Source organism: Passer domesticus, chromosome 15, assembly GCF_036417665.1.
Source record: "Passer domesticus isolate bPasDom1 chromosome 15, bPasDom1.hap1, whole genome shotgun sequence".
Lineage (NCBI taxonomy): Eukaryota > Metazoa > Chordata > Aves > Passeriformes > Passeridae > Passer > Passer domesticus.
Window position 1 is genome coordinate 188,558 of NC_087488.1, and position 18,056 is coordinate 206,613.

At 51.3% G+C, this 18,056-nt stretch overlaps 1 protein-coding gene and 2 long non-coding RNA genes across 4 annotated transcripts; 2 read left to right on the plus strand and 1 right to left on the minus strand.

Annotated features, from left to right (window-relative positions):
- The first annotated feature begins 261 nt into the window (after positions 1 to 261).
- LOC135281506 (uncharacterized) lies at positions 262 to 2,159 on the plus strand. Of its 2 annotated transcripts, XR_010348118.1 has the most exons (5): positions 262 to 400; positions 635 to 800; positions 1,129 to 1,288; positions 1,448 to 1,561; positions 1,980 to 2,159. It is a non-coding gene; the product is annotated as an uncharacterized LOC135281506 (long non-coding RNA). The 2 variants fall into 2 exon arrangements; XR_010348119.1 differs by lacking the exon at positions 1,129 to 1,288.
- An 8,239-nt stretch (positions 2,160 to 10,398) lies between these two features.
- Positions 10,399 to 11,951, plus strand: LOC135281507 (olfactory receptor 14J1-like). Its single transcript, XM_064390439.1, has one exon. The coding sequence runs from the start codon at positions 10,885 to 10,887 to the stop codon at positions 11,815 to 11,817; it is 933 nt and encodes a 310-aa protein (XP_064246509.1). The 5' UTR covers positions 10,399 to 10,884; the 3' UTR covers positions 11,818 to 11,951.
- Positions 11,952 to 15,236: 3,285 nt separating this feature from the next.
- On the minus strand, positions 15,237 to 17,528 carry LOC135281575 (uncharacterized). Its single transcript, XR_010348181.1, has 2 exons — positions 15,750 to 17,528; positions 15,237 to 15,610 (listed from the first exon to the last, which is right to left on the minus strand). It is a non-coding gene; the product is annotated as an uncharacterized LOC135281575 (long non-coding RNA).
- Positions 17,529 to 18,056: the final 528 nt, after the last annotated feature.

Genomic DNA, 18,056 nt, shown 5'->3' on the forward strand with positions numbered 1-18,056 from the left:
GGCTCTCTCAAGGCGGATCCTCATCTCTGGGCACAGGGGGAATACCAGTGTTGGGAGACAGCAGCGAGCTGATGGGCATCCTGCTCTGGCAGCTGCTGAGGAGGTGGCACATGTCCTGCTCTCCTCCAAACAGAGAATCCGTGGGGAAGTTTAGGCCCAGCTCTGGGCACACCCAGTATGGCCTGGGCACAGGAACAGGGGGGCAACTTCTCCAACTGACTGGTGATTTCTGGTTTGTCTCCCCAGAGTGCCAAGATGTCATTAAGCGGTGTTTGTCCATGCAGCCCTCGGACAGGCCATCATTAGAAGAGCTTTTCTGCCATCCTTGGGTGCAGGGTGCTCCTCGGCCCTAGAAGATGGGAGAGATCCATGTGCACAGTTGGATCCAGGGGCCTGGCAGGTACCAGCTCCACACATCTCTTGGCACTCAGTGGCAAAGCAAACCAGACTTGTTTTGTCCTGCCTGTAGCTCTGAGCAGGGGTCAGCAGAAGGGAACAAGCAGCTCTTGGGCGGGAGCTGAGCTGGAGATCTGGTGTGGCAAGCACTGGTGGCCACCATCCCCCCGGTTTGTTTGTCTGGTTCATGGATGGCTGGGGCCCTGGGCAGAGCCCTGACAGCCTGGTCTGTTCCCAGGGAAGGAGAAGGAGCTCCTGGAGAAGCTGTACGAGGTGGGGCTGCTGCTGGAGACAGCAAGGACAGCCTCAAGGATGACAGTCTCTTCCTTGGCCTGGCCAGCTGAAGAAGATGGACTTGGATTCTGGCACCTTCTCTAAAGACACACTCCACACCCAATTTGCAGGTGAGTTCCACAGCCAGGGGGATGCTCCCAGATCTGGGCATGGTACAGCCTGGCTGGGCACCAAAGGTTCCCCCTTTGCTGGGGGGGATGCAACGAATTCTTCATTCAGCTCCCCAGCTGCTTTCTGGCTCTGGGCAGCTGCTGAGGGCTAGATGTGCCGTGGCTGGCTGCAGGCTGGGCACATGTCCTGCCCTCCTGCCCTGCTCCCAAAGACAGCATTGATGGGCAGCTCTGGGCACAGCCAGCATGGCCTGAGCACCACGGGCAGCTGGGACAAGGGGACAGGAACCTTCAGCTGACGGGCAGTTTCTGGTTTCTCTCCTTGCAGCCGGGCTCTGCGGGTGCTGAGGCTGCTCTGGGCTCTGCCAGGGCTCTGCTGGGCTCAGCCCTGGGCACAGCTGGGCTGGCTCTGCCCTCACATTGCTCTGACAGCTTTGCATCAGACAAGCCCGTTCTGAGCACAGCGCCTGAGCTTTCTGCTTTGGCAGGTGAGTGAGACTCTCCTGCAGGCCCAGAGATTGCAGGTGGGGACACACATCCAATTGGCAAGAACGCAAACTCTCCACAGTCCCAGCTGAACGCCTGTATCTCCAAAGATGTTTCATCTGTCACACTCTTCATTCCTTTTTGGCTTTTTCTTCCTCTAGAGGTGCCACAAGTGGGCCAAAGCTGGCGAGTGGGCCATGTCCCTGAGGCAGTGCAGTCTGGAGCTGATGGATGGAGAATTGCCTTTCTGCACTCCCAAACCAGAGGAAAAATCTGTAAGTGGGACTTTGTGTCTTTAAGAAACCCCTGACAGTTTCAAAGGGAATGTGCAGCTCATTCACAGGGTGAGAAGGAAGGGCATCTTCTGAAGGGTTTGGGGTTTGACAGAGGTTATATTCCCAGTGCTGCTTGGAGCTGGAAGGGCACAAAGCAATTTCCCATTGCTTCAACCACAATTTAAAATAACAATGTTGGAAACAAAGCCCAAAAACTTTTTAAAAAGGCTGCTGAGGTCAGTAAGATGGATCCATGCCATCAGCACATTCACAAAGTAATGTATGAAAAAAATAACTGAGTTTTCTTCTTCAAAAGATCATTTGCCTCTTAATACAAAGTCACAAAAGATTTTTCACTGCACACTTGGGTTTTGTTTTTATCTTTATCATTTTACCAATTTTTTTTTCCTTATAACAGAAAACATGCTGTAAAAAAAGAGTGTCCTTTGCTCCTGGTTCCCATGCGGAGCAGCTCCCTTCCTGCTGGCTGAGCTGCTCAGGCAGAGCCCGGCAGCTCCTGGCCATGCAGGGCTGAGGCTTTTCCCCACTGCTGGGCACAGACTGATGGAGCAGCACTGCTGAACACGGGCACACCCAGAGGGACCAAGAACAGCTGCCTTTGGCCACCTGAGGCTCCAAAGCCCAAACTCTGAGCAGCCAGGGCTGGAAGAGACTCGCAGGCTCCCTGGTGGCTGTGCTGCCCCACTTGTGCCCGGCCCAGCTCTGCATGAGGCAGAGGGAGAACAAGGGGCAGCTCCCTCTCAGCCCAGCCCAGGGACCCCTCCAGCCCCAGGGCTTGGGGCACTGTCAGCACCTGCTGCTCCAGCCACCACTCCTGCTGACCCTGACAGCAACACCCAAACTGGGACTGATCCCAAGGGAGCAGCAGCAGGGCCTGGATCTGATCCCTGACTCTGGGCCAGGGCTGGACAAATGACCCCACAGCAGCAGCAGCACATGGAGCTGACATTCAGCACAGCCCCTGCCACTCTTCCCTCCCGTGTGCAGCGGTGTCACAGCAGCCTGAGGCACCTGGGAGCCCCCAGTGCCAGCAGGGACTTGAGATGGCAGCCCTAGGCTCCTGGAGGTTGTGCAAGGAATGCAGCTGGGGACTCCCTGTCCATGGGGAGCTTCCAGATGGAAAAGGCTGCTGTGTCCAGGCAGCTCCAAGGGCAGAGAAAGGAGTGTCTCGACCACTGGATCTGTGCCAGTCCTACAGTCCTGGGCAGCAGCCACTGAGCCCTGGGGGAGCAGAGGGCACAGCAAGAGGGACAAAGCCAGGTGAGGTCAGAGACTGGAGAGAGCCAGACCTGGGAGCAGGAACAGCTGCTCCATTGCACTCTTGGAGAAAGCTCTTGGCTGGTTTAAAGCACTGAAAAGCATGAAGTGCAGAGAGGAGGCCACAGCAAACAATGCTCCTGTTTCCACACCCTCTCCTCTCTGTGTCCCAGAAGAAACTGGACTGTATTCATCTCTCCGAGTCATCTCATTCAACATGAGCAGCTTAGCACCAGGAGCTGAAGGAGCTGCCACCATAGGCCACAGGAGCTGAGCAAGAGGGAACTTTTGGAGCAAAGTAATGCTGCTCAAATAGACCTAGCTGAATGCAGCAGATATAGTAATGGAATCACAGCATCCTTTCTGTTGGAAAAGACCTCTGAGCTCATCAAGTCCAGCCGGTCACCTAGCAGTGCCAAGCCCAGCACTAAACCACGTCCCTGATGTGCCAAGGCCTGAACAGCAGGCTCTGAGCCAAAGGTGACTTCTGGATGAACCTTCCAACCAAAGGTTATTTTTCTATCTGCTCACTGATGAAATATGCATGGCCATTAGCACTGTGATAGATGTAGCCACTCATTAGTGACACACATATTGATCTTTTTGTATTGGCAAGCCAGACAAGGCCATGAAATCTGACATCTGGCCTTGTTTAGGGATGAAGGATCAAAGTCAGCTCCTTTGGTTCCTCCTTGAGCCCTGGCCAGGCTTTGGGAGGAACCCAAGAGGAGGATGAAAGCAGATGTTCCTGCACTAGAAGTGCTGTCAGTTTGTTCATTCAGCACTGTCAGAGCTGGGCCCTCTCACAGTGAGGTTGGAGCCTCAGCTGTGGCTGGAGGCACCTGCAGGAATTCCCAGTGTCCAGGAGTGGCTCTGCAGTCCTTGGCTATGACAGCTTCCCCCAGCTGCTGTGTGGATCTGGGGGATGGTGAAGTCTGAGGGACACTGGTGCTGGATCTTTCTTAATCACTGCTGCAATCTTTGGTGCTGATGATTGGCTGCATTGCTGAGCTGCTCCTTTTGTGATTCTTTGCTGCTTTGAACTGCAGTAAATGACACTGATTCCTTCAGTTGGAGTCTGTGTCTTTGGTGCTGACCCTGCCCACTGGTAAAACAAAACTGGCAGAGTCTGGCCAGATCACAGCAAAATGTCACTTGTTAAATGTAAATGTGAGGAATCAGTGGCATCAGAAATTCCCAGATGGGAAGCCCTTCCCTGGAGTTGGCTGGCTCTGGAGTGGGCTGAGGTCGCAGCACTGTGTGAGCACTGGGGCAGTTGGTTAAAAGAAGCTGAACCCCTGGATGTCTTAAAATGTATCCAAAAATTGCATATGGAAAAGGAAAAGAACTTGTGGGTTTGGGCAGACAAAGATGAATTTGTTAACCGTACATTGAAAACAGCACCTTCAGAAGGAACAATTCTTGTTGGAATGCTCCCACATGGAGCAACAGAAGAAGGTTTTAATCTTGAGCTCCGATGCATTTGTGCAAGTGAAATATTAATATCATAAATAACTATGTACATATTTATAGTATAATCAGGCCTTAATATATATTGATATATATATATTTTATATGTATGTCTATACCTATCTAGCTATATCTATATTTCTATATCAATATCTATATCTACGTATAAAATTGTAATAATGTGAAATAGTGCTGACAATACTAATTTGGTAGCTTTGGCTGCTCAGGGATGTAACTCTAAATACTCTACAGAAAAGGATTGGCCAGGACCCTAATGTCAGAGGTAAACTTTGTGAGATTGTATACAATGAAAAAAGGAGGAGGGGATGAAATTGTTTATTTTTACAGGGTTTGCTGATGCTGTGATTCAGAGTGCTTTGTCTGTTACTGTGGAAAATACCGTGATTAAGACTGCTGGGTTTTTCATGTAACAGACTATCCTCAAGCTGCAGGATTTGTTGAACAGGTGAAGGGGTTGTTAAAAGAGCAGTTGAAAAAATGAGGAGATGGGAACCTGTCCCCATGGAGAACCCATCTCCCAGATGTGCTCCATACCCTTAACAATGGCCCACTGGGGAAATGGAAACCCCCTGGCTGTGCACAGCTGCACCCAATTTGCAACTACAACCATGAACGGTGAGGCTTGGACTGCCTGGGAAATTGTTGTGGGTGTGATGGCCCCTGGCAGGGCCAGCCCAGAGGCTGCAGGGCTGGACCTTCATGCATTGCCATTAATTAGGATAAATCCAAAGCAAATGAAAGCTATCTATAGTGAGACAGGAATTCTGATTCCTCCAGGACACCTTGGTTTGGTAACTGCTCATTTGGAGCTTGGCCTTGCAAAATGTTCATGTCATGGCAGAAGGAAAGGAGGAATTGATGCTGAATATAAAGGAGAAATTACAGTAATTCTGTTAAACAATTGTCAATAAGATTGGGTTATTCAACCCCATGACAGGGTAGCACAATTATTGATATTGCAATTTTAAGCACGATTGTGAAAAAAGGAGATCCACCTCCAGTCATTACCATTTGTGGAGATAAAGGGTTTGGATGCAGCAGTCCTAACAATGGAGCCAGAGTGTGGGCCCGGAGGCCAAAAGGCCCTCCTGAGGCAGCTGAAGGAACAGCTCCTAGGAAAGACAACATTGAATCCTGAAACCTGGGCAGGAACAATGGGAATATGTCCCTGCAGCCAAGTATTCTGTGTGAGAACAAGTAGGTATTACAGGATACTGTTTTACACATCCTGCCAGACCAAATCTCCTTGTTTGCCCCAACGGCCCCTTTGGAAAATGCTCTGATCCACAGGGCTCCATGTGAAGGCTGCTGTGACAATGAGGGACTTGCACACAAATTCCATCCAGGAGCCTGGGTGCCCTCAGGGACTGGGACCCGGCCCCCTTCCAGCCCAAGGGGAAAGGGCCCCACCAAGCCTTGTTAGCCCCAGACACCGTGCTAAAGCTGAACAGCAAAAGACCTTGGGGGCATTATTCTGAAATTAACACGGTGCCACCTCCATGGACGACCGAATTATTGTTCCTAACCCAAATGAGACCGAGGAAAAAGAACGAAGAACAGTGTCACTAAAGTACTATTGATGTCTGCAAGTTGTATCTTGATAGTCAGCCAGAATCTTTGTTTGCCACAAAAACCTTTAGAGTTTCACCAAGGATTAGTCATTAAATTCTTGAGAATGCTAAGATCAAAGTATCCAAAATACTCAATGTAATTAATTCCTGGATATGCTCTCAACCAATTTTGGGAGGAATGGGGCTCCCTTGGAGGGCCCAGGGAAGAGCCCTGCATCCATCAGCAGCCCACAGTGGGAAATAGGAAATCAGACCTTTGGTACTGAGAATGGATGCTGCTGGCTGTGTGGAGACTGCCCATAAATAGCTTCCTAAAGGATGGTTTGGGTCCTGTTTCCAGGCAATGCTGATGCCTCCCTTGAGGGTCCTTCAGCAACGATCACAAGGAAGAGTTGGGGCCAAGAGAACATTTTCCACCCAAGGGGTGCATTTGGTCTCAGAAAACCAAAAGATTCTGGTTCAACCTGTGCCCCATGTGTACTACCCCATTCTGCAGATTTTACAGTAATGAGCTAAATCAATTATTAGAAGAAATAGCAAATGATGCTGTTAAAATGTCCAATCTCACATCCCAGGAGCTCCAACAAACACAAATGGGGCTCTACAGAAACACACAGACTGGGATTATCTGCTTTCTGGGCTCTCATGGGACAGGAATGTTGCACTGCTCTCAGTGATGGGTTTGAAGGCCAACAGTCAGGAATCAGCTTGACAGGAAAGGCAGTAGAAGAGTGGCAGAAAGAAGAAAATTTTTCTTGGTGGTATTGGCTTCATGGCTGCCAAATTGGAGGCTACTGTGAAATTAATTTTTGGCAGTGTCGTGTCATTGCAATATGAGCACTTGGTGTGTTATGACTTCATTTTAGAGTTGTTGTGGCACTTTGTGCTGGAAACGGAGTACTGAGTCTTGTCTAAAAAGAGACACAGTCTCAAGAAAAAAGGGACATTTGATAAAATAATGGAGAATAGCAACTAATTAGGGATGTTTTAAATGGAAGGCAAATTATAGCTCTGAGTAATGAACTTGAACAACACTTAATTGAAGAACAAGAGCTGATGTCTTTATGCCTAATAGCTAAATCTAAACTCTGTTATCCAAAGAATTGTTATGAAGGTTGCAGTTCATCATCTGTAGGTCAAAGCACTGATTGATGTCCTGAGGCCTCAACACCAGGTCCTGTATGTGGCCTGAACAACAGGCCCTGAGGCAAAGCTGAGCTCTAGATGAACCTTCCAACCAAAGCTTATCTTTGTATCTGCTCATTAATGAATCTTTATTAGCAATATGATCTCTATCTGTTCATTGGTGAAATGTGGATTTACCTTTCTGTATTTAAAAATCAGACAAGGCCCCATCTGGCCCTGGCCAGGCTTTGGGAGGAACCCAAGAGGAGGATGAAACCAGATGTTCCCACACTAGAAGTGCTGTCAGTTTGTTCATTCAGCACTGTCAGAGCTGGGCCCTCTCACAGCGAGGTTGGAGCCTCAGCTGTGGCTGGAGGCACCTGCAGGAATTCCCAGTGTCCAGGAGTGGCTCTGCAGCCCTTGGCTGTGACAGCTTCCCCCAGCTGCTGTGTGGATCTGGGGGATGGTAAAGGCTGAGCGTAAGTGGTGCTGGATCTTTCTTAATCACTGCAGGCAATCTTTGATCTTTGGTGGTGATGATTGAGTGCATTACTGAGCTGCTCCTATTGTAATTATTTTCAAATAATTATGTGCTTTACATTTGTAATTTTTGCAGATTTACCTTATATAAATGACACAATTCCTTCAGTTGGTGTCTGTGTCTTTGGTGCTGACCCTACCCACTGGCAAAACTGACCCTGTGGGCTCCACAGAACCAAGGGGCCCTTGTGACACTGCAGGGCCTCGTGTGACCTGGGGACCATGGTGACCCTGTGGGGCTTTATGGAACCTAGGGGCCATTGTGACACTGGGGCCTCATGGAACCACGGAGTGTATTCTGACACTGCGGGGGGACTCATGGCGACAAGGGTCCATTGTTTTCCTCTTCCTGGCACTGCCCAGTTCAGCCTTTCCCTGCCCCTGCCCCAGGGCAGCAGAGCAGCAGAGTCAGGTCTGGCCCTGCAGCAGGAACTGGAGGCACTGGAGGTCAGGGACAGCCACTCTGGGTCTGGAATGCTCAGCAGATGCTCAGCTTGGGCAGCTCCTGCAGCCCCAGGGCCAGCCCCGCTGCCTAGCCCAGCAGCAGAGTTGGCCCCGGGACTCCTCAGGCAGCTCCTGCTGGCCCAGGGACAGGGCAGCCTCTTGCCAGGGCTCCTGTGCACACCCACGGGCTCCTGCTCTGCTCCTGGCCCGTGCCAGCTGCCCCCAGAGCCTTTCCCAGGGGAACACGTCTGTGCTGGCCCCAGCAGCCATTGCTGCAGCCCCTGCCCTGCTGCCCAGAGCCCCGAGCTGGGGCTGCTGCTCTGCAGAGCACGGGGGCTGTGCTGCCCGGGGCCCTGGGCTGCCTCTGCTGGGCTCTGCTGCTCAGCCTGGCACACAGAGGCAGCTGATGGTGCTCCCTGCACTCACCCCCTCCCACACAGGCTCTGCGGGGCCATGGAGGGGGCTCAGAGGTGCCTGCCTTGTGCCAGGGCTGCCAGAGGGGCTTGGGGCTGCCCTGGATCCTCCTGGGGGAGTTCCCTGAGGCTCAGAGCAGGCAGTGCCCAGACTCCTTTCCCTGGGCCTGCTGTGTCCCTGGGCTGCAGAGCTCTCCTGACTCACAGCAGACATTCAGTCCTTGATCTCGGGGTGACCCCAGCCTGGCCAGGCCTGTGCCCAGTGAGCTCCACTCCCTGCTGGTCCCTGGCACACCCTGTCCCTGCAGGTCCCCTGTGTTCTCCTGGCAGCTCCCAAGGCCCTCCAGACAAACCTTCCCCTGCCATCAGCCCTGGCACAAGCTGCAGAGCCCCAGGAAGGTTCAGCACAGACCATTCAGCATCTGATGGGCACTGGCCACCAACAAGCAAAACCTGACCCAGACCTGAGTCCCCTGAAGGCCCCAGTGAGACCCTGATCTCTTCCCACTGAGCCCTGGGAGAATAAGGAACACAAGGAGCCTCTTGAGAGTCCTGAGAGTGCCTCTGGAGGGGAGCATAGCCTTCCTGCCCTGTGCTCAGGAGATGCCCTTTGCTGGTGGAGTTGCTGTGCTGGAGCCCAGCTGTGTCCCAGCAGTGCCCATGGCCTGTCCCTGCCTGAGGGCACAGCACGGACACGCAGCAGGACAGTGACCAAGCTGCCAGAGCACCCCGGCCTCGCACCCACAGCAGGGCTGGGAAGGGGAGTGTGGAGCTGGGAGGAGCAGATGTGGAAAGAGGCAGGGCCATTGTCCCTGGCCGTGCTGCTGTGCTGGGAGCCCCTTCCCTCCACCTCTGCTCACAGGCACTGCCCCTGCAGAGCCAGAGAAGGCTGAGGAAATGCCTTGAACACACAGGTCAGGACAGCCACTTATTTTTATTCAAATGCACAGGGAACAAGTCTTCTAAAAATCTTTGTTTTACAAAAGAAAAGTAGATGTTCATGGAAAATGCTAAGAGTAGTACTACAGTATTTTATTAAAAACATTACAACACTAGAAAAATAATAAAAAATGTCTCAAGGAAAAAACAGACAAATAGGAAAAAAACAGCCAGGAGATTGAAGGTTCTGGAGGAGAAAAAAGAGAGTTTATTGTCTCTGAAAAGATCTTCACAGCCCTCCACATGGTGAGTCAGTGGATGCAGGGCAATGTCCCCTGTGCTCCTGGAGGGATCTCCTGAAGCCAGCACACCCCACAGCCTGGGGGATGTGCCAGGAGGACTCTCCCAATTTCTCTGTGGCAGGGGAGCAGGAGGAGGAGGATGTGCTACAGAGCATGGCTGCCCTGGGCACCATCAGAGGGACAGGGCAGGACGGCTCCTGCTGCCAGGGACGGCTGCAGGGGGTGAAGCTGGAGCTGCAGCCAGGGCTGCCAGGGCTGTCCTGCAGAGCAGGTCCTGCAGCTCTCAGGGCTCTTGGCCAGCCCAGGGGATGTGCCACCTGCCAGGGGCAGCTCTCAGCCTGCCTGGCAGCTCCCCATGGACACTGCAGGGGAGAAGTTGGAGGTGGCAGGAGCGACCCTCATCAGGGTAGATTCCTCCTGCTGTGGAGATGCTGCTGCATGGCCAGGGCTGCTCTCAGCTTTCTCCTAAAGGGAAGGGGCTGTCAGCTTTGGCTGTGTCACTGAGACTCCTGCACTGTCAGCCTGGGCATGAGCAGATGTGCCTCAGATCTCCCTCAGAAATTGCCTCCTCAGCCTGCTCTCCCTACAGACAGCAGCAGCAGCACCTTGGCTTGCAGCATCTCTGTTTGTCTGCCCTGTCCTTAGGGCCCTGCTGCCAGGGAGATGCCCCTGGGCAGTGCCCTGTGCTGGGAGGGGTCTGCAGGGCAGAGCTGAGTTCCCAGGGCTGGGCTGGGCTCTGGCAGCACTGGCAGGGACAAGGCTCGGGTAGAGAGAAACAGCTCCAAATAGGCACAACTGCAGGCAGCAGACAGCCAGACCAACCTTTGGCATCCCTCCCTGTCCAGCTGCACAGGGAAAGAGAGAAGGGTTTGGAGAGATTGATTTTGAAACTGGAGTGTTCAAAAAGGCCACGTTATTTTTAAGTACACTTTTAAATTTGTTCATCCTGTACTAGAGGCAGGTGAAATGAACAAAGGACACTTGTGTGGGACCAGCAGGTTTGACTGCTCTGGGGCACAGGGAGCCCTGTTTTCCCTCTGGGCTCCACAGTGTTCAGGCTGAGAGCAGTGCTAAGAACAAGACATCAACCCCTTCCAGAAAACACGTAGTTACTTAGCAGCCAAACCTAAATTAAAAAAAAAAAGGAAATGAAATTTCCCCAAAGAAAGAGAAGCAATTTTGAGTGATTGTGTAAGAAATGAGCAGAGGATTGACTCAAGGTACTTTGTCCAGATTATCAATGTTGTCTTTGAATAGCTCATAATACCCAGAGTGAAGAAATGTCCAACAGCAGCTCCATCAGCCACTTCCTCCTGCTGGCATTGGCAGACACGCGGCAGCTGCAGCTCCTGCACTTCTGCCTCTTGCTGGGCATCTCCCTGGCTGCCCTCCTGGGCAACGGCCTCATCATCAGCGCCGTAGCCTGCAGCCACCACCTGCACACGCCCATGTACTTCTTCCTGCTCAACCTGGCCCTCAGCGACCTGGGCTCCATCTGCACTACTGTCCCCAAAGCCATGCACAATTCCCTCTGGAACACCACGACCATCTCCTACACAGGATGTGCTGCACAGCTATTTCTGTTTGTATTTTTCATTTCAGCAGAGGTTTCCCTCCTGACCATCATGTGCTACGACCGCTACGTGTCCATCTGCAAACCCCTGTACTACAGGACCCTCCTGGGCAGCAGAGCTTGTGCCCACATGGCAGCAGCTGCCTGGGCCAGTGCCTTTCTCAATGCTCTGCTGCACACAGCCAATACATTTTCCCTGCCCCTGTGCCATGGCAATGCCCTGGGCCAGTTCTTCTGTGAAATCCCCCAAATCCTCAAGCTCTCTTGCTCACAATCTTACCTCAGGGAAGTTTGGTTTCTTGTGTTTTCCATCTCTTTCGTTTTTGGTTGTTTTGTGTTCATAGTTTTCTCCTATGTGCAGATCTTCAGGGCCGTGCTGAGGATCCCCTCTGAGCAGGGCCGGCACAAAGCCTTTTCCACCTGCCTCCCTCACCTGGCTGTGGTCTCCCTGTTCATCAGCACTGCAGCATTTGCTCATCTGAAGCCCCCCTCCATCTCCTCCCCATCCGTGGATCTGGCCCTGTCAGTTCTGTACTCGGTGGTGCCTCCTGCTCTGAACCCCCTCATCTACAGCCTGAGGAACCAGGAGCTCAAGGCTGCTCTGAGGAAAATGATGACTGTATCTTTTCAGAAACATTAAACTTTTCTGCTCCAGAACCTTCAGAATGTAACTCTTTACAATCTTGGCCTTTTTTTCCTATTTGTCCATTTTGTCACTGGGACCTTTTCTTATTATTTTTCTGGTATTAAAATGTTTTTTATAAAATACTGTAGTACTACTCGGAGCATTTCTACATGAACTTCTACTTCTGTTTTGTAACACAAAGACTTTCAGGAGGCTTGTTCCCTCTGCATTTGAATAAAATCAAGTGGCTGTCCTGACCTGTGTGTCCAAGGCATTTCCTCAGCCCTTCTCTGGCTCTGCAGGGGCAGTGCCTGTGAGCAGAGGTGGAGGGAAGGGGCTCCCAGCACAGCAGCACGGCCAGGGACAATGGCCCTGCCTCTTTCCACATCTGCTCCTCCCAGCTCCACACTCCCCTTCCCAGCCCTGCTGTGGGTGCGAGGCCGGAGTGCTCTGGCAGCTTGGTCACTGTCCTGCTGCGTGTCCGTGCTGTGCCCTCAGGCAGGGACAGGCCATGGGCACTGCTGGGACACAGCTGGGCTCCAGCACAGCAGCTCCACCAGCACAGGGCATCTCCTGAGCGCAGGGCAGGGAATGCCCTGGCACAGCAAAGCCCAGTGCCTGGGGCAGAGGGGGAGTGTGCAGGGGGGACACGCAGCAGTGTCCTGGCACAGCCAGAGCTCCTGGCATGGACCTGAGGGAGCACCAGAGAAGGGCCTGGGCTGTGTCTTTGTTCTGGAGACAGCCTGGGAAGGTGCCCCAGGGCAATTGTCCCACACCAGCCCCTGCAACCACCATTGCCAGCACTGGCCTCTCCCCCACCTGCAGGAGGTTGTTTGTCCCTGCATGGGGGGACACCAAGTGACCAGGCCAGCAGGCCATGTTTGCTCTGTACTGAGGAGATTTCAGCAGTGCATCGTGCATGTGTGGGGAGATGAACCTGAGTGAGCACAATTCCAGGGGCACAAACAATGCCTTGAGGCCTCTTCACTCTGAGAGTTAAGTCCTCTGCAAAACCACCTAAATTCTTTGCTGGGATGTGCTGAGGATTGCATGGAGACAAACATCCAGGGGAGTGAAGCTCCAGAGAAAGTGCTCAGGTGTCCTGGGGTGACTTTGTGATGCCGAGTTATATCCCCACTCAGCTGTTAGCCCAGAAATAAGTACTGCACCTTTAAGACTGGTTTCAAGAGCAAAGGAAGTCACAGCATGCAGTTTGTGTGTGCAGAAGCTTTATTTTCACTGCCCCACAATTCTTTCTCTCTCTGTGCCTGTTGTTCTGCAGCATGGACAGCAAGCAGGAGAGAGTTCTCCTTTGCTTTTAGTTTGTTTATTTTTTCTAGCTGAGGCAGAGAAGTTCCCCAGACTGGGGCTGTTCCTTTCCTTGGAACTGTTCAGCCCTGCTCTGTACCACGAACCTAGAAGAACACTGGGAGCTCACGCCTGTGGCCCACAGGGGCCTGGGACACGGTGTTCCAGCACTGGAGGGACTGATGGAGACTGAGGGAGCCAAGTCACAGCCCACGGAAGGACTCTGGGAACCACAGAAGACCTTTCTGAATTTGCCATCTCTTCAGAACAGCAAGAGATTTCATTGTTTAATATTTTTTTTCCATGTTTGTGAGTACTTTGCTTGTTAAATAAACTGTTTTTTTCCACTTTTCTGGAAGGAGATTTTTGCCTCCTGAACTGGTGAGGGGAGGGGCAGGTTGAATTTGCTTTCCAGAAGGACCCTTTGGAGGTTTCCTCCTTAAATTTGACCTAAACTAGGGCATCAGGGTAGCCAAGGACTGCACAGAGACTCCATTGGAGTGGGGATCTGTGGGAAGAAATCACAGCTGCCTCCCTTGTGAACCACTCCAAGGACCTGGACAGGGCTGTGCTGTGTTCTGGGCACTGAGCTGGAACTGAGGGATGTGCAAAAGGCCTTTGGTGACAGGGCTATTGAGAAGGCTGGGCAATGTCATTGTGGGACCTCTCCCAAACCCCTTGGAAAGGCCAGAGCCATTCCAGAGCATCCTGGGCACTTGGGAAGGGCAGATATGGAACCAGTCTGCAAACAGGGTAGGGAGGGGGACTGGGAGAGTCACAGCCTGGTCAGGCTCAGGAAGGGAGGGGATGTGGCAAATCCTCCTGCAGCCATTCCAGGCACTGGCAGGACAGGGCTGGGACTGCAGATCCCATGTGGGAGGGAAAAGAAGGGGATGTTGTGTGCCCAGACATCAGCCAGGCCTGTGACAGGGTCTGCTGTGCTCTCCTCAGAGCTGTGCTCTCCTCTCAGACTGGAGAGAGCTGGGCTGAAGGAGTGGAACATGGGGTGGGTGGGGATGTGGCTGAACAAGGAGGGTCAAATGTCATCTGTGGTACAGAGTCCTCTTGGCAGCCACACCCTGGTGACATCCCTCAGTGACCAAACCTTGACCACCACAGTGGAACATTTCTATTATGTCTTCAAGGGCATGAAATGCACTTTCAATGTCTTTGTGGATGTTGCCAAATTGCAGGGAGTCTGTGACTGAACTCATCTAGTAAATGATGACTGCAAACATAACTGGGCAAGATGACTGAGTTGGGTAAATTTGTCTTGCTATCATGTGCCAAGCAAGCCACAAGAAAAGACAGGGAAAATTTATGCATCAGAAGAAAGGCAATTCAATAGGGAAAAACCCAAACTCAAACAAAAAAAAACCCAAACCCAATCAAGAAAACCAAAGCAAGACCCACCCACAACAACACAAAACCCCACAAACAAACCAACCACAAAAAGAAAAGGCCACAAACAGAAGAAAAGCAAATCCACAGGAAATCTCCTATCAGCAGAAAATATTTAACCACCTTGTCACAGGAGAAGACTTTGTATGTGTAGGTGCTGTTTTGAAAGAAAAATGTCTTAAAAAAAATTAATCCCCTACCCACCTTGTCCCCCCCGCTTCTCTCAGTTGATTGCTGAACATGGTGTGACATAGAATGGAACATCCATTGGGTCAGTCCAGCCCAGCTGTCCCATCCCTGTTTCCCCAGGAACACTAGCCCACCCCAAGCCCATAGGTTGGGGGATTGCAGACACACTTCATGCGAGGTGAGCACTGTGACAAGGACAGGAGAACAGAACAACATTTACTCTTATAAAGAACAGTAGAACAGAACAGCCCAGCCTTGGAGAAATGGATAAAGGATGTAGATGAGGCAAACAGAAATCACACAAAATGCAAGCAAGATGCCAGCTCAGCTCTGCAAGGCTGACAAAGCAGAAGTTATACAGAACAATAATATTGCCCTTACTCAAAAGTGGGGGTTGAGGAAGAGCCACCTAAAAAGAACACCAGATGTTGAAGACAGACCCCAAAGAACCATATAAGGATTTGTGATAAGGGGAGTAACTATGTCAAATAAATTCAAAGAAAGTGGGGATAGCTAATGAACACATAATCAGTGTGTGTGATAAAAACTCTGTTCATTTGATGCTAAGTAGGCTTGAATGGAGGAAGGATGGCCCAAGTGACCACCATGCTGCAATAAAGAATACCTGCTTTCAAATATTCAAAACTGTGTTCAAAAGTTTCTGTCCTGTGGATTTCATTATCAGTGGTGTCCTTGACTCCATTATGCCCCACAGTTTCACGATGGCCCCTTGGTTTCATCAGGCCCTGCTGTACAAGAATGGACCCTTGGTTCCACTGGGTTCTCTACTGTCAAAATGTCCTTCTTGGTTCTGCACTGCCACAATGCTGTCCTTGGTTCCACGAGGCTTTGTGTCACAACAGCCCCTTGATTCCATGAACTGCCATAGCGTCATCCTGGTCTCTTGGATCTGCAGTATCACAATGGACAATTGGTCACAAGCAGCCCTGCTGTGTCACCATGAATATTTGGTTCCATGGGGCCCTGCAGTGTCACATTGCCCCTTGGTTCCACAAGGCCTTGCTATATAACAATGGCCTCTCATTTACATCAGGTTTTGTACTGTCAACAATTATTTCCTTATTCCATAGTGTGAAAATGGCTGCTTGGTTCCATAAGGTTCCTCAGTGTCCCAGTGGTCTCCTTGGTTCCATGAGGCTCTGCAGTGCCAAAAAGTCCCATAGTTTCCAGGAGCTTCTGTCCTATCAACCATGTCCTTTGTTCCAGTGAGGTCCCACAGTGTCACAATGGCCCTTTGGTTCCATGAGGTTCCACAGCATCACCATGGTCTCCATGGATCTGATGAATCACTATGGTCCAATGGTTCCATGTGGCCCTGCCGTGTCACAATGGTTCCTTGCTTCCATGAAGCCCCTTTGTATAACAATGGAATCTTGGTCCTAGAGGTTCTGTACTGTCACCATGATCTCCTTGGTTCCCTGAGTTTCCACGATGTCACCATAGTCTCCTTGGTTCCACGAGGCCTTCCTTTGTCACAATGGACCTGTGGCTCCATGAGCTACCACAGTGTCACCATGGTCTCCTCAGAGCTGCATTGTCACAATGGACAATTGGTTCCATGGGCCCCTGCTGTGTCACAATAAACCCTTAGTGCCATGAGGTTCTCTAGTGTCACCATGGTCTCTCTGGTTCAATGACACCTTGCAGTGTCACAATGGCTGCTTGGTTCCATGAATTTCCATACTGTCAGCAATTGCCTCATTGTTTCTGCAGTGTCATAATGGACCCTCGGTTCCTTGAGGTTCCTAAACATCACTGGTCTCCTTGGTTCCATGTGGCCCTGCTGTGTCACCATGGCCCCTTGGTTCCATGAGTTTCTGTACTGTCAACAATGGTTCCTTTGTTCCGATGAGGCTCTGCTGTGTCACAGTGGATCCTGGGTTTCATGAAGTTCTTCAGTGTCACAATGGCCCCTTGGATTCATGGATTCTATAGTGTCACCATGGTCTCCTTGGATCTACATTGTCATAATGCACAATTTGTTCCGTGTGGTCCCACTATGTCACAGTGGCCCCTTGTTTCCATGAGGCCCCACTTTGTCACAATGGATCCCTGGTTCCATAGGTTTTATCCTGTAACAATGGACTCGACTCCTTGGTTTTGTGTGTGTTACCCTGCTTTTTACAGAAGTTTCTTTGCTTCCAACAAGGACTGGCTGTGCCTCAATGCACCCTGGGTTCCATGAGGATCTGGAGTATCACAAAGGCTCCTTGGTTCCACAGGGCTCCACTCTGTCACCATGGATCCTCTGTTCCATGAGGTTCCATGGTGTCACCATGGTCTCCTTGAATGGGCAGTGTCACAATGGACCACTGGTTCCATGAGCCCTCGCTGTGTCACAAGGGTCTCCTTGGCTGCATGAGGAACCGAAAACCTTTGCATAAACATTGAGCAACACCTGCTTAACACACCTGGGAACATCTGTTTGGATTCAAAAGAGAGGTTAAAGGTAAGAATGGCACCAGCAGCTTCCATCTGCAGCAGAGATCCAGGGAAATGACAGGGACAGAGAATTCAGCTGAAAGACTCTGAGAATTCTGCTTCCAGAGATCATTTCTGGCCACACTGTCCCATGTAGAAAGGTGACATCATTCCAGGCAGCCTGTACTGAGCAGGTGGTTCCTGAGTGGGGTTTGTTGTTCAGGAAATCTGCTCAGGCTTTCCTACTCCTTCCTTACAAGCAGGAAAACAACTGGGCCTGCATGCAGGCAGAGCCTTGAGGAGAGCAGGTGGGACACGTTGCAATGGGCTGGGATGTGGAGCTGCAGAGCTCAGGGGACAAGGTTCTGCTGCAGGGCACAAGGATGTCAGTCCCAGGTGGGCGATGTCAGACATGGTGAGGCTGGGGGTGAGGAGCAGGTTGTCCAAACAGGGTCAGCCTGCAAGGGGCTCATTCTTCTCCATTCCCAGATCTCCTAAGGAGACATTCAGCATCAAGATCACTTAGGGAATGCTTCTATCACCTCTTCTCTGCAATGAAAAAAAAAACCAAACCAAAACCACACATGTGATTAAAAAACCAAAAATCATGAGGTGCACTTTGAAATCTTCCTTCTTAACAGAACTCCAAACTCACTCCAATCAGCTGCACAAACCCTGGAGACTTGAAGACAATTGAAGGCAGACAAAGAGCTCCTGAGAGCTTTCTGTATTTTAATCAGCCCTATGGTGGATTTGGGGCTGGGTCCAGGAGCCTCAGGCACTGAGAGAAGGATGAAGAAGCTGCTCAAGGAGTCAGCAGCAAAACTCCAAGTGCCTTGGAGCATGGCTGGGCCCCAGTGAGGGCAGGGAGTGCCAAAGGCTCCCCGGGACTGGTGGGAGCAGATCCTTGAGGC